Source organism: Nerophis lumbriciformis, linkage group LG12, assembly GCF_033978685.3.
Source record: "Nerophis lumbriciformis linkage group LG12, RoL_Nlum_v2.1, whole genome shotgun sequence".
Taxonomy (NCBI): Eukaryota; Metazoa; Chordata; class Actinopteri; order Syngnathiformes; family Syngnathidae; genus Nerophis; species Nerophis lumbriciformis.
The window spans coordinates 32131143-32147002 of record NC_084559.2 but is presented as its reverse complement, the minus strand read 5'-3'; the positions used below and the strand labels follow the sequence as shown (position 1 = coordinate 32147002).

Below are 15860 nucleotides of genomic sequence, written 5' to 3'. Positions count from 1 at the left end.
GGCGGCCCGTCATGGAAACATTTTCACCACTAAGAATATATTTGGCGCTTCCTGTTAAGAATCATCAATGTTTAATGTGAGACTCTTATTTTGAAAGTTTACTTTGCCATGCCACTTCTGCTTTCATTGCATGCATATAAGGATTCAAGACATTGCGTTAATTACATTAGATAACAGAATAATAACACATTCTTGTATTTCAGATACTGAGCCTTTGTGACATCTTTTTTAGCACACAATGCAGGAAGATGCCTGACCTTTTATGACAACCTACTGGGCACTTTTTTGTTGCTACTTCCTGTTAAATAGAATCATTTCTCCAAATCTTTTAAGAATACCTCACTGTTTAAGGTGAGACTCTTATTTAGAAACAGTTTACTTTGACACTTCTGCTTTCGTTGCATGCATATAAGGATTCAAGACATTGCTTTTATTCCATTAGATGACACAATAATAACACAATCTTGTACTTGAGTATTTCAAATACTGAGCCTGTCTGACATGCCTTTTTTTAGAGCACGATGCAGGAAGATGTTTGGCCCTTTATGACAACCTACTAGACACTTTTTTTGTTGCTACTTCCTGTTAAATAGAATCGTTTCCCCAAATTCAAGCCAATTGTTGCCATATTGCATACACCAAACAAACTGTGTTATTTCACTCAATTTATTCAGAAAACAACCCAACCTCCCTAATAAGGTACATACTAAGTTGTGTTTGTAATTTTCTTACTTTGTAAATATACTTTATTCTTCCAAATGGGTTGCACTAATGCGTGATAAACTTCTTCCACTTCCTTTCTGTTACGCATATAATGAAGCTGGTCTTTTGTGGGGGGTGCTGATCATAAGAAGGGAATATGCTTTGGATGATGATTTTACACTTTTCTGACTTAAAAATGTTGCTACAATGTTGGATACTCAAACAATAATGCCAAAGCGTCAAATCATAAGATTGATGCATATGGGCGTGAGCTTGCACAAGGTTTAGGATGTGTTTCATCACTGTGTTTTGGAGTCTTTTTTTCAAACAGTCTTTACAGTGAAGGGCTGCACGATTTTGAGGGAAAAAAAATGTAATTGTGATTTTTGTCTCAAATTGCGATTGCGATTCGATTTGGGTTTTTTATATTTTATACTTCCGCGCGATTGTAGCTGAGATAGGCTCCAGCACCCCCCGCGACCCCAAAGGGAATAAGCGGTAGAAAATGGATGGATGGACATAAACATGCATGAAAGTGAGAAAATGAGTAAAGGAAGACCTATTACTTTTAGACTGTAAATCAACATATTCTGGTCTCTAAGTGCCACATAGTAGAACAAAATGCCATAATAAAAAAAAAAAGGGCTTTATCTAGACAGACTCGGAGCTTTTGTCTACATCATGCTCTTTAACTGAAGAAATAGCCGATAAAATCTATGCAGTGTTTATAATAAAATCATAAATATATAATAATAATGCAAGTAACCATTTAAAAGGATATAAACTTTTATTTCTCATTACTGTAGAATTGTCTACAATTGTACTAAAATTGAAAGGTAAAAACTTTGAGTCATCCTAAATAAACAAACACAAAATAAAAAGGACTAATTTCTGTAAGCAACAATTTAACTTAAATATTGAACATCTTAAAGTGCATTTGTTTCCCAGTTGAAAAAAATGTCGGGTTCTCTTTTTTTGTTGTTGTTGCAATTACGTGATCGTGGCATCGCTCATTCGTCTGATCGTATTGCCCATCTGGGCTGAAGCTGAGATATTCTCACAACAGTACATTTGACTTTGTAATAATGTTCCCTCTTCGTTTTTGTTATTTTGCAGAACTTTTCACAAGTGAGTCGCAAGGAGCGAGGCTCTGTTTATCGCGCTTCCTTTGTGTGTAATATCGCGCTTCCTTTGTGTGTAATAAGCCAGTGGCCTTGCTCTCCACTGACCAAGACAAAGATTGTAGATGTTTTCGAGCTTTCTGTGGTCCGTTAATTTTACTCTTAAATAAAAGCGCTCAGGTGCTGAGATGATGTACAGACTGGGACATCGTTCTCTTTCTCAGGTTTGACTAAGGCCTTGTTCACACTGCAGCTCAAATCCGACTTTTTTGCCTTTTGCGACCTTTTCATGTCAGTGTGAACAGTGCAATCCCAATTTTTTTTATATATGACCCATTCCTTTTTCGTATCTGAAAATAAATCCTATATATATGCGATGCTCCCGCGCTCTGGGCTCATTCATTTGACCAGAACGCCATCAAAAAGCGATAAGCGTCGTCATTATTCGCCAAAATAGACTGTTATGGAATTAATAGTTGACAAAGAAGCAGAAAATATGTGAAAATAAAATGTTTTAGAAACTCTCATGAAACTTGCACATTTCCTGTCTCAGACTGCTCGCCCACAGACATGCTTTTCAAGCAGACATTGAAGCAAATTATCCCGTGAGACTGCGAGAGCCAAAATACCTGTCCTCTTCCTTCTTAGTCTTCTACATGCAATAATCCCATCCATCCATTTTCTACCGCTTGTCCCTACGGGGTCGCCGGGTGTGCTGGAGTCTGGTTCAGAAAATGTTGACTTTAATTGCACAAAATTTTTGAAATTGCCAGAAATGCGGCAGTAATGAAACCGACGAGCTGAAGCCGTTTTTACTTCCGTAAACACGACATGTCCCCATGCGGGTCAGATTGCATTCACATTAGAAATCACATTTATTTTTGTAATGTGAATGGCCAATAAAAAGATCGGATTTGACAAAAAAATCTGAATTGGACATCTGACCTTGCAGTGTGAACGTAGCCTAAGACAACAAACGCACATGGACATAGCAGTTTATTGATGCCTGCAAAGTATTTCGACTTCATTTTAATTTGTTTGATTGACTTATTGACTATCGGCCCAGGTGTAGTCACCATTAGAACTTTCTCCAAGTAGCAAGTGGTGTTATTAGTGTACTGACTGCCTCCACTGTAGCGCACACAAACTTGCTGTTTCCTTAAACACTTTTGATTGACCATCGGGCAAAGGACGCAAGGCTCAACAATTCTGATTGGCCAACATGTCATTCACACAAATGCTGGTGACGTCAGGAAATAAAAAATCCTCCGCCTCTTGGGGCTATTTATCGCACTAATTAAAACCTCGATGTCGATTCAATGTCGATTAATTGTGCAGCCCTAATACTGTGTGTCATCAGTGTGGTGGAAGCACTTGTGCGGGCATTTCTGGTATATGCTGTCGGGCAGCCTCTTCCCCCTATGCTACAGGCGGTGCGACTGTTATGGCTGCTGTTCGCAGCCTCTGGTGTTATATCTTCTCATCTCATGCTATCCCCCCTGTCCTGATGTATATAAAAAAAGTACTTCTGTGTTTATTCGTCCACAACGTTTTACAGGGACACTACAAAATTGGGCCTACTCAGTGGCCTAGTGGTTAGAGTGTCCGCCCTGAGATCGGTAGGTTGTGAGTTCAAACCCCGGCCGAGTCATACCAAAGACTATAAAAATGGGACCCATTACCTCCCTGCTTGGCACTCAGCATCAAGGGTTGGAATTGGGGGTTAAATCACCAAAATGATTCCCGGGCGCGGCCACCGCTGCTGCCCACTGCTCCCCTCACCTCCCAGGGGGTGATCAAGGGTGATGGGTCAAATGCAGAGAATAATCTCGCCACACCTAGTGTGTGTGTGACAATCATTGGTACTTTAACTTTACTTTAACTTTTTAACTTAACTCAGACGGGAAGATGCCATTGTGATTTGGTTAGAGGATTCAAAATGGTAGGCTAAAGTATTATTAATTATATTATTATATAAAGTATATTTTCATCTAATAGTGGCATGCGCATAATAACATGGACATAAATGGTGGTAAAAGCAGATTTTTTTTAACGCAGTTCTGTATTGATTTGAGAGTGGGCAGGTATGATGGGTGTTGTGACCGGCAAATGTATTTATATTGTTTATAAAGATTCTAAGTGAAGCTGTTTTTTTTTTTTTTTAAACTATCAGAATGGGATTGTGGTCCATGTGTTGAACTTTTTAATTGGACTTCAGGTCCTTGTAGAATCAAAAGCTGGTACAAATCAATGTACAGTACATGCAGTCTTGATTTTTCTGGTGTGAGTTTTGTGTTGGGATTTAGACTTAAAGTGGTCTTTCCTAAATCTTAACCTTTAAGTCGGATAAGAAGTTTGGGGCATTAGTGCTAAGGCGCCTAGGATGAGAAAGTGATGAAGTGGTTGTGGCCTATCGTGGGCATGTTTAGATTTTTTTCCACAGGTTTCTTTGCCTTAATCTAATCATGTCTTGGTTCATGTCTTGGTTCATGTCTTGGTTCATTTTTTTCCAGTTGTGTGCGCTCTCGTGTGCAGAACCTTTTATGTACCTCTTTGTCAAAGTTCAATTACATTTTGCACTTGTTTCTCTTGTTATTGCGCACAAGGGTTGAACTTTGAGCCACTTTGATCTTGTGTCTGTAAATCCTTTTCCTCTCCAAATTATAAAAGTATAGGATTCCTAGAAATACTTTCATGTGATGCATTCTGGTCCACTTTTACTTGATCGAAGTAGCTTGCAAACTTTACCACATAATTACTATGGTTGGTGGGGGTTGTGGGGTGGGGGGGCCTTACCTTATCTCATTGTTGCAAAAATGCACTGGAATGTAGCGGGAATCTGATCACAATGGTGGTCTGTGGCCTTGGATACAGGAAAGGGATTTAGGTGGCGTCCCATGCAGTCTTGGTGACAAAAGACAGCCAGTGTATGGAAAGCAATGAGGTGACGCAAGTGTGCGTGTCTGCAAGGGTGATGGTGTGGGAAAGTAGTATGATTATCATGATAAATGTAATGTCTCAAGTTTAAAAGGGCAAACATTATTTTGTTATGCTCATTCAGCGTCTGCGCATACATGACAGTATCCCATTTTTCTTGAGTAAGAAGGGAAAGGAATACACAAAATTTGGATTTTGTTTAATTTCAGACACATTTTGAACACAAATGAATATATATGTTAATTATAACCATGCCACCTTTTAAAATAGTTTAACGCTACAATTTAAGATAAAGACGAATGTAAGCAACAGAAAGTTTTGGGCTAATTGGATTTCCCAGGGACTCCCTTAAATTGCTGCTTGTCCGGTCCAAAGGACTCACTACATTGAAAGCCTATCAATATCAGTGCATGAGCATCACCATATATGACTTATATTTATTTAAAAAAAACTTGGTTAGTGTAAAACCAGGTAATAAAGAACCAACTAAAGTATACCAAAGTATGACAAATTGAGTCACAATGTATTTAACAATTTAACACATACACATTTGAAAATGTGTTAATTGGAGGAGTGGTGCTTGTGGTGTTTTTTGGACAAACAATTGGCTAGCATTAGCTTAAAAATTGTGGATGCTAACATGTCCCCTCACATGCTTCCATGTAATTGAATAACACATTGGTTATGCAAGTCAAACATGTAAGATGGTGTTAGCTTATAATAAGGATGGGCGATATGCCTAAAATCTGTAGATACATATTGCAGCCTCTGAGGATAACTATATTATTTGGTAATAGAACCATTTCAAAACGGGTTACAAAGGCTCAAAACTATTATTGTACTTGTTAATTTACTCTTAATATCTGGTTATTTTATGTATCTACATATCTGTTAAAATGTTATAAGCACTTATTATTCTGTTCATTGGATACTTTATAATTGTGGATGATACTACACATTTACTCATATACTTACATATACTTCAAATTTTCAAGATCATTAAATGATTCAATTTTTTATCATAATTAGACAAAAACACAGGATGATTGTGTAACAATGTACATTTTTTTATTTGTTTTTTTTTCCTACTCTGGCTCTAATTTTAATTTTAAAATATTTGTTTGATCGTAAAAAATATAAATCTAATACATCAATCTAATCACTATACTGTACTAATCACTATACTATATACTACTTGGTATTGTTATGTTGATATTTGTATCAATTCGCCCCCCCTTTTGTTAACTTTCAAGAGCTCTAGATTGTGGTTAGCATATCCTCCTACGGAGTGTAGTGTAGCAAGTTTAGCTATTCCTCGTCCTAGTGATAAAAATACTTGTAAAAATGTTGAATTTGCCGCCATGCGGCAAGGATTGCTGACTAAGAAGCGACTTTGCACGTTTTTTTTGCTTGTCACTGTTAAACTTGCCGCACTCAGCTGGATTTGTCATCAACATGCATTATGACGATAACGATAGTATTAAAAGCACTATCGTCAACCAAATTTGTATAATTTATATCGTCTACATCAGTAGTCCCCAACCACCGGTCCGTGACGCATTTTCTACCGAGTCGCAGAGAAACTTTAAATAATTTATAAACGACTGCATTTTCTGCGACTTAACTTTCGCCTGTCCCACTAGACACACCAATAAGCTTGTTTATAGATGTACAATGACATTCCTCATAGTAAGTTGCCATTTGTTATATTTGATATAACGTTGTGACATGATACAATGCACATTAATGAACATATAAAATATAAATGTGACAGATTGTAGCCAAAGGCTGATTTCCATCTGCATCTCATTGCAAATAAACAAGCCCTGGACTCCCACTAATTCAGCGTTATAGTGACTTGTATTTTTCATGCACTTATTTTTGTTGTACTTATCTGGCACAAGTGAAAATAATGCCTACATTAAACCGGTCCCTGGTGCAAAAAAAGTTGGGGACCGTTGGTCTTAATCGCACAGCCTTAGCTGCAAAAATACTTTTACCTTGATTGTTTAAATATGAAGGGTGCTTTCTTGTAACATGCTGTATCATTGATGTAGCGCTATTGTGAAATGCCTGCACCGTTTCTCAGTGCAAACATTGTACCAGGATTTCTATCTTTTTCAGTTACAAATGATCTCAACACCTTTTGACGTCTTATTTGGTGCTCCTTGCCTAATGTTGTTGATAGGTGAGGATTTCATAGTTTCCAAATGTCAGCAGTAGAATATTTCTTTGAATTGAAGCCATCCGAAAACAGCACCTTTTTTCTTTTATCTGGATTGTATTCTGGAGTAATGATATTTTTAATAAGTGCTAATATCTGCTGACATAATGGGGTAGCCCTTGTTTTTAATTGGAGTGTGTGAACATAACTGAACATGGCAAGGATGGGCAACATTTAAGTTGTTAGCATTTATGGTTAGTGTGCAAGCTTGCTTCGCCAAGAAATTAGCGATATCACTGGCAAGTGCAGTTGTTAATCACGGGTTTACAGTAATTTTAGTTGGAAACGGTGATACTACAGTTTACAGTGATCATGATTAATTTGTAATATTGATTGTTACATACCTAATCCAGATAGATACACTCTCTTTAAGAGATTTTGCTTTAGTGTTTTGTGTATTCTACGTCTCATGCTACGTTAGGAGTAAAATTGATGAGGCGCCTTTGTCCTTCCTGTTTCTGCAATGACAGGAAGCAGGTTGGTGCACCCTAGCATTAATCTTTGTGAAGCCTTGTCTTGACGTTTTGTAGACACTTTGATGTTTTGTTTTTTTACGACAAACCAGACATTTATTCTTGTTTAATGGGCTGGTTTTTTAGAGAGCGGTAGAAGCAAGTTGTATCGAATTGAAATCTTCATGTCATTAATAAGAGGCCCTATATCACTTCTTTTAATTGCGTCATTGTTTCTCCAAATTTTCTCTTGGCCATGCGTTCTTTGTGAAAAAAATGCACTGTTTTATGCAAGAGTTTAAGCAATGCCAATGGTCAGTGTAGACAGGAATGCACAGAAGCCTGCTAAAATTGTGTCATGGTGCTTTACTTTGAGGTCATTTCCTCGGGCTCTGGGGGTCCTCCTGTCTTTGCCCATCACGGTCAACTATTGGTTAAGGAGGCAATAAAGGACATTACTGTACCCTCATATGATTTGACCAAAAGATACTTAACACAAGGTAATTTCTTCTGTCAGTGTCATATTCCTCTGCCTATAGATAGATCACTCTGTCTGTAGGGTCACTGTGCCCAATTGAATATCCTAGTTGCTCAGACAGAAATGTGTTTATTTAAATTTAAATTGGAGTATGATGTTTTTAATGGGGAATACTTTAATGTGTCTTGCACATGTTAGCATTTATGCTAAGTAGTGATTAGCGCGCTAGCTCCTTCTCCAGAAAATGAGCTCAGAGGCTGCATGCCTCCTCCCTGTCTGGGAGGTGTGCTCCACAGCTGGAGACTATTTCCAAAAATGTAGAGATGCTTATATTTCTGCAAAATAATGGTTATTGTTCATAGTTGATGGTTGCAGAATCACACATTGGACTTGACTTGCTTGTATTTGTCACTGACTGATGTAGTTGTATGCACTTTTGAGCTCTCAGCTCATATATTAAAAATAATAATTTTAGTTTCTAGTCGAAAAATGTTCAACATGTTACTTATCTATGGGCCCTGGCACTTCAGTGAGGCGGTGGGCCTCTATAAAGACCTCACTTATGTTTCTTCTAAACTAAACTAAGTTGATGCTAATCAACCTGTTCGTTACCCTTATTTCAGAATGAGGATCCGTAAAGAACCAAATCAATATGCAGAATAGAAAATGGAATCGGAAACATTTTACTGCGGTTAATCATTAATACTGGTAATCGTTACATACTTACAACCTTGTTTGGTGTCAATGGTTCTGACCTCAAAGTTTGTGATCCTGACCTCAAAGTTTGTGTACATTTTAATTAAAATTCCTGGAAGGATTTCATGTTAATAGATCTTTGCAGAAATTAGGTTATGTTATTTTTTTGTCTTCAGACTGTATGTTTACTGCGACAGTCATAATTGAAATGGGAGAGTTTAGGATTATCACCGACTACGTTTCCATTACTAAATTAGTCTGATTTCTAAAAATAGTTTGGCTCTAAAAAAGCATCCTACAACCCATGGAAAACACCTTAATCTGATCTTGTTTGGCTTTTGAGAAACCGGACTGGGCTGTTGACTTGTAAAGAGCCGCAGATGCCTTGTTTTGCTTTGACATCATAGGTCAACCGGAAAAGCAATACATTAGTTTGTGCTAGAAGAAAGTAAGCCCCCCCCCCCACACGGTGTATGACCAATAGTTGCATGCATCAAGTGTAGAGCTGCAGCTATCGAATATTTTAGTACGGTAATCGAGTATTCTATCGAATATCCCTATCGATTCATCGAGTAATCGAAAAAAAACAAAAAACATTTTTGCTTTAAAAAAAAAAAATGTCCAGCTTCTCAGGCAAATCATATTGTTGATATTAATGCCCATATCGGCTGTACAAATTTACTTTACAAAAAAGAAGTGTGGGATACATCTCATCGCCTTATTTGTATTTTCACTTTATTAATTGGATTTATATAATTATTTGGTGCAGCCGGGCCAGAGCAATATTTTTTGCTTAATTAAGGTTTAATTATACATGTTAAGATGTGCCCTCAATTATTGCGTTTGGCCTAATTGTCTTTTATGTCCTAAACGCCTGTTTTTATTATTGAAGGCTGACACGCACAGCTGAAATGCGTCCGTGGTTGATTGTGCCAATTTGTGTGTGCTAATAAAAACAGGTGCGCTCACAGCCCTATGTGCTGTGTAGTGTGACCGCATAAACAAAGTTCTTGTCTCTCGTGCGTTTTTGATGATGATTATTATACGGTGCCGTTTAAATGGTGGTTTCTCCACGCAAATCCGCTGAGCTGTTTTCAACCTGCCAAAAATACATAAACAATATAAAAAGACAAACCACTTAATAATGACGACAACAGTTTTTCATTTTAAGAATGCAATACAGTTAATTGCATTCTTTGCATGCAAAATAGTAATAAATGTTCATTTTGTCATCATGTTTGAGATGAAAACACATATACAATTAGTTCGAAATTAATATTTCCTGAGAAATTTAAAACTATATTCTTAGTATCAAAAATAAAACAAGAACTGTTTTCATTATATCAAATATAAAAAGTGCATTAGGTGGTGCCTTTAAGGCCATGTCCACAAAAACACATATTTGGGGTTAAAACCATCTCCATCCACACAAGTGTAGTTTTAAAACTGTATGTCTACACACAAACACATACACTTGCTGTATGCGTCTGCTGTGGAAAAGAGGCCGAAACGCGAGCTTTGACTACTAAATGAGGCAAAATGCCATAAAAAATAAAAAAGTAACTTAATGACGCCTCGACGCAGCGTAAATTCCTCGAATATATTTTGTAATCGAATTACTCGAGTTACTCGAGGAATCGTTTCAGCTCTAATCAAGTGTGCATGGATGCTGGGACTTCACATGTAGGTGTGAACATACAAAAAAACTAACTATTTGAGAAATTAGACTAATTTAGTGCATGGAAACATACTCACTGTGGATCTGTGTGCAAGCCCAGCTAGACCTCAGAAATACTTTGTTCTGTCTTTGAGTCCCATACTTAAAATGAAGCTTCTATTATAAAAACAGCATGTGTGCTTTGTTGCAGAAGAGCATGATTAAATACTGACTCAAGAATAAATTATGGGCATCACTGCATGCATTTCATTTTGGGCACAAGTAGTTGTTTAGAAGTCATTTATTTGGGTAATTTTAGCTATTAGACATACCTTTATACTCATTACTGTATGTACACCTTGCGCTTTAGACTATGTGCCATAGATTTCTTAAATAAGTGTAAATGATTTACTCCCCCATTCAGTGTTGCGGGGTTTCACATGTTGGTTACCCTTTCCTGTTAACAGTTAAAATATACATGTCATGTGAATGTCAGCCACATTGCAAAATGCGGTCTGTTAGGAGTTAGGACACTCCCATATCCTTTCAGGAAGAGCTTCCTGCTTGTGTTGTGACCATACTTGAATTTTCCCACCCCCATTGCCTCTATCGCTCTCCCACGTCACTCACTTTAACACACTGTCGAAAACCATTTTGAAAAAAAGTTTTACATCCTATTTTTTGGTAATACGATGCATCCAAAGCTTTTTATATGCTGTGTCAAAAAATGGAACAAGATGTAATGTTAGCCAAACCCAAGACCATTTCACATGTTGATGGCTTAACTTTAGTGCAGCTTTCGTGGCCTATTTAGTGTCGTTTTTAAATGGGCTCGTTTTACTACCACTGGTATGTTTTCTGTGTGCTGGTTACACATTTAAATGAATGAAGTGTGTTTATGGCTTACCATATTACACTGGATATGCTCCTTAGTATAGGTTTGGACATTTTTAATCACATGTTTATTACATTTTTTAATTCACAACATTGTCATTACAAACTCACGCCTGTTTGGGAAGAACTAACGCTGTCCTGTCTTTTACAGATATGAAACGAGGTGTTGTACGGCAGAGCAAATTCCGTCACGTCTTTGGCCAGGCGGTGAAGAATGATCAGTGCTACGATGATATCCGGGTTTCTCGAGTCACATGGGATAGCGGCTTCTGTGCAGTTAATCCCAAATTTGTTGCCATAATTATTGAAGCCAGCGGCGGTGGAGCCTTCCTTGTTCTCCCTCTTCACAAGGTAAGATAAGTATTACTAGAGGTGGGAATATTTGGGTACCTAACCATTTGTTTACGATTCAGGAGCTATGATTCGATTAAAAATTGATTATTGATGCAGTTTTAATTTATGTATATTGATGCAGTTTTACATTTCACTAAATAAGCGTTTTTCACTTACAACTAAAAAAAACAACTATTCATTTGGAATAAGAAACAGTTAAATTAATTCCCACATTTATCCTAGTGGTTAAAGTGTCCGCCCTGAGATCGGTAGGTTGTGATTTCAAACCCCGGCCGAGTCATACCAAAGACTATAAAAATGGGACCCATTACCTCCCTGCTTGACACTCAGCATCAAGAGTTGGTATTGGGGGTTGAATCACCAAAAATGATTCCCGGGCGCGGCCACCGCTGCTGCTCACTGCTCCCCTCACTTCCCAGGGGGTGATCAAGGGTGATGGATCAAATGCAGAGAATAATTTCGCCACACTTCGTGTGTGTGTGTGACAATCATTGGTAATTTAACTTTAACTTTATTAAATAAATGAAAATATGTGCAAAACTGGACCACAAGTGCCCTATAATAAAGGAACTGGTCAGATCTCTCGATGAGGTGGCTCGCTGCAGTCAGCCAAATTTTAGAACTGTCTGCATTACTTTGCAGACAGTTACTTTGTTGACGTCTACTAATCGATTCTGTAATCGTCCATGTCCGAATTGTGATGCATCTAAAAATCGATTATTTCCCCCACCTTTAATTATTACTGTATTATTGATTATTTATTTTAAAGTTTTTGAAAAAGAAAAGGTTTGTGTTCAGAGAGCGTTCTTATTTTTAGTGCCACTAGGAAAACAAATCCAAAATGAAAAGGTATAACCTACCATACATTTCGGACTATAAGCCGCTACGTTTTTCCTAGATTTTGAAACCTGCAGTTTATAGGACGCAACGGCTAATTTATGGATTTGTTTTTGCTAATGGCCATAATGTTTTGTGTTCAATAGTTTGCATTAAACCCAGGCAAAGTACTGAAATGGTGTGTTATTGTTTGTGCTATGGCCCCATCTTTTCTACGAGTTTGCTCACTGCAGGTAATAGGGGACTGTAAATGTACTTCCTGTTTTAATGCCGTAAACCGGAATTAAGCGTCCATAGCGTTTTTTCTCAAAAAGGATTCTTCATTTATCACTCCAAGCAACGTTTGTAATTTTCACAGTATAAATAATACAATTCTAACTTATTAATCTGTCCCATGTGTGATGTCTAGTAGTGTTTTCATGCATATGTGTGCGTGCTTTACTAATGTAATGACGCTAGCGCCGTTAGCATTAGCTAACAGGCTAACCTGTTTGTGATTGTTAACTTACGACATTCTTTTTGTAGTGTTTCATTTTCACAAATTCCTCAGTATACCGTATTTTTCGGAGTATAAGTCGCACCGGAGTATAAGTCGCACCTGCCGAAAATGCATAATAAAGAAGGAAAAAAACATATATAAATCGCACTGGAGCCCAGCCAAACTATGAAAAAAACTGCGACTTATAGTCCGAAAAATACGGTACTCATGAAGACGTCGCCGGAGAGTTATTGAGTCTGTTTATATGATTGCTAGTGGGTCCATAACGATGACTTCTGTTTTGTTTGATCAACTGTTTTACTGCCGCGTTACAGGCAGCGTTCGGAAACAATTAAGGTACAGAATCTTACTGTGTAAATAACTATTTCACAACGTATATATCTGCGGCTTATCATCCGGTGTGGCTAATATATGAAAAAAAAATTTCTACAATTTAGTGGATGTATTCTATAGTCTGGAAAATACAGTAACTAATACTGGCCAGGAAACATGCATCCTTTAATGCACAAAGGATGTAAGACCTCATTCAAATTAAATGACTCAGATGAGTCTCAAGGGGAACTGCATTTTTTTGGAATTGTACCTATTGTTCACAATCATGAGAGACAAGAAGACCAAAAAGGTTGTTTTTCTTAGCTTTTCTAACGTACAAAAATTGTCTTGTTCTAAGTGGCTAGCAATGCAGCTAATGGGAGCAATCAATTCCAACTCTAAATCACTTTAAAAATGCAATTAAAAAAAAGTCAACAATACTTCATTTACGTTCCATAACCTGTCTGACAAACAAGGTGTAGAGACATTATTGTAAAAGCGAACATTGAAGAACTCTTTTTCTATCGTAACACATCGGCGTGCTAGGGTATTAACCGTAAAAGCTAGCTAAGATAAGCTAGCTTCTACAACAACATGAAACGGGTTTGAGTTTGTAATGCACAACACTGCGATACAACACCAATCTGTACCGACTGAAAACATTTTCATATTACCGTATCTGTAAAGTATTAGCCCACATTTCATGTTTTGTTTGTACACAGCTGAGCTAGCCAGACAGCATATGAACTGTAGTTGTACTAACATGCATGGCGTGCTGCGTGTATCATTATCGATCATAAAGTGACTCACTCGATGGACAGTTGTTCGTCTGTTCCAGCAGGACACTTCCTGTTGATTTTGGGTAAGCTATCCATTTATGTTGAAACATCTTGACTCCAAGTTTCATATTTATAGGGTCAAAATTGCTTTCATCCCCCTCTCCCGGCTTGCGTCTGTCTGCTCCAACATCTCACTCTTCCTTCGTACTCGCTTCCCTAAGCAGCATTATATTTAGCATCAAAAAGTATAGGGTTATAAATCCTCATTTGTCCAAAAATAGTAATTTCCCTTGTCTTTTACCGTGTCTGCTTTGATATGAGTTAATATTATAAGGGTGTGCTGATTCAAATACGATTCAGGGTGCTACGATTATTAAACTTTTGTTACGATTGTAGAGATTATCACAATTTTCGATACATCTTTTTCCCGTCATACAGAATTTTTTCTGAACACTGTATTTTTGTCAGGAAATATTAGAGAAACAAATAAGAGACAAACTGATCCAACATATTTGCTACAACAAATATCTGCTCTTATCTTCAAGTAGATTTGCCTAAACTATTTGTGTGGGCCTGAGAGTGCTATGGCATTGGAACGAGGCTCTTTAGGCCTGTCAACACAGAACTTACACCTTTCAGCGCCTCATACAATGTGGCAATGGTACGGAAGCTCTGCTCAACTGGTTTCACACTCTGGCCTCTGCATGCCTTGTTCCAGTAATACAGTAATGGTTTGTAAGTGGTTTGCAGTTTCCTCAAGATGATAAAAAGGTGGTAATGGTTTCTCTCCAACCAAACCCTTCTTACAAATAGTGGTACCTTGGCTTACGATTGCCCCAGTTTATTGGCTATGAGCTGTCTTTTGGCCAATTGTTATTATTTAGGTTGGGAGTAAAAATTCGGCTTACGAGCCTGTTCACCCCTAGTTGACGTAGTGAGTGTCAAGGACCCACAAAAAACATAGATGACTGTATCATTATGATGGGAGCATATATATTTTTATTGACCGCCCAATCTGCTTTACTGGTTTGCACTGTACATTATATTTACTGGTTTGCTCTGTACATTAGAGAGAGAAGCTGTTTAGACACAATACCAATTTGGAATGACTACAAATTTCAAATGTTTAAATATATATTTTTAATTTCGATTTTTTTTTAAAATTTTAGTTATCTTGTTATGCTCCTTGTTTGTGTTTCCCACTCCACTGGGACATTTGAGTGCAGCCTCAGCTGGCAATTATGGTCTGAAAAGTGGGGCATGTCTGAAAGGGACTCGCTGCAATATTATTGCAATAATTTTTGTAGTAAATTAAATAAAAATAATGAAGGTATTTTAGTACATAGTCTTCTGTTTTACTTTGTCCAGTTTAAGGATAACATCTGGTCAGTTGTAGTCTTATAATTATAATATGTATTTACATTTATTTTCAAGGATCCACATCCCTGTCCTTAATGTCAGGGTGCATCTGTCTGGCTAACCTGATCTGCCCTGTTCTGTGTTGCCCTCTTGTCCCGTGTGAGGAACCAGCTGCTCAGGTCCTTTGTCTTCTGCTTTCTCAGAGCACGACCCTTTGTCATGACTGCAATTCAGCGTTGGGGGAGGCAGAGGTGTGATGATGCGCCTTCCCCCTTCATAGTAAAACCACGTGTTACTGTGCACAGATTGTAAGGATTGTAATGGTGACATAAATGAGGGATAATGTTTATTGTGCTATGAAGCGTCAAAAAATGTGTTTGTTAATGGCACATCCTACAACTAGTCTGTGTTTTCGTTGCGTTTTTCTCTGTGACTCAGCATAGCCATGTCTATTGTTGTTTCCTCTTATCGGAACACAGGGGTTTATGCAGAATACATCAGATGTCCAGCTGATCACATGTCATTCCCATCCCTCATGCCTTCAATCTCATCCTTTGTC

The 15860-nt window shown here is 37.7% G+C and overlaps 1 protein-coding gene across 2 annotated transcripts in view; it reads left to right on the top strand.

The window, feature by feature from the left end:
* Nucleotides 1-15860, top strand: part of LOC133623241 (coronin-1C-A-like) — a 61888-nt gene that overhangs the window by 20359 nt on the left and 25669 nt on the right. For both annotated transcript variants that reach the window (XM_061986364.2, XM_061986365.2), the window contains one exon: nt 11313-11512. In XM_061986364.2, coding sequence (XP_061842348.1) covers nt 11313-11512 — 200 coding nt within the window. The remainder of the gene's footprint in view (nt 1-11312; nt 11513-15860) is intronic.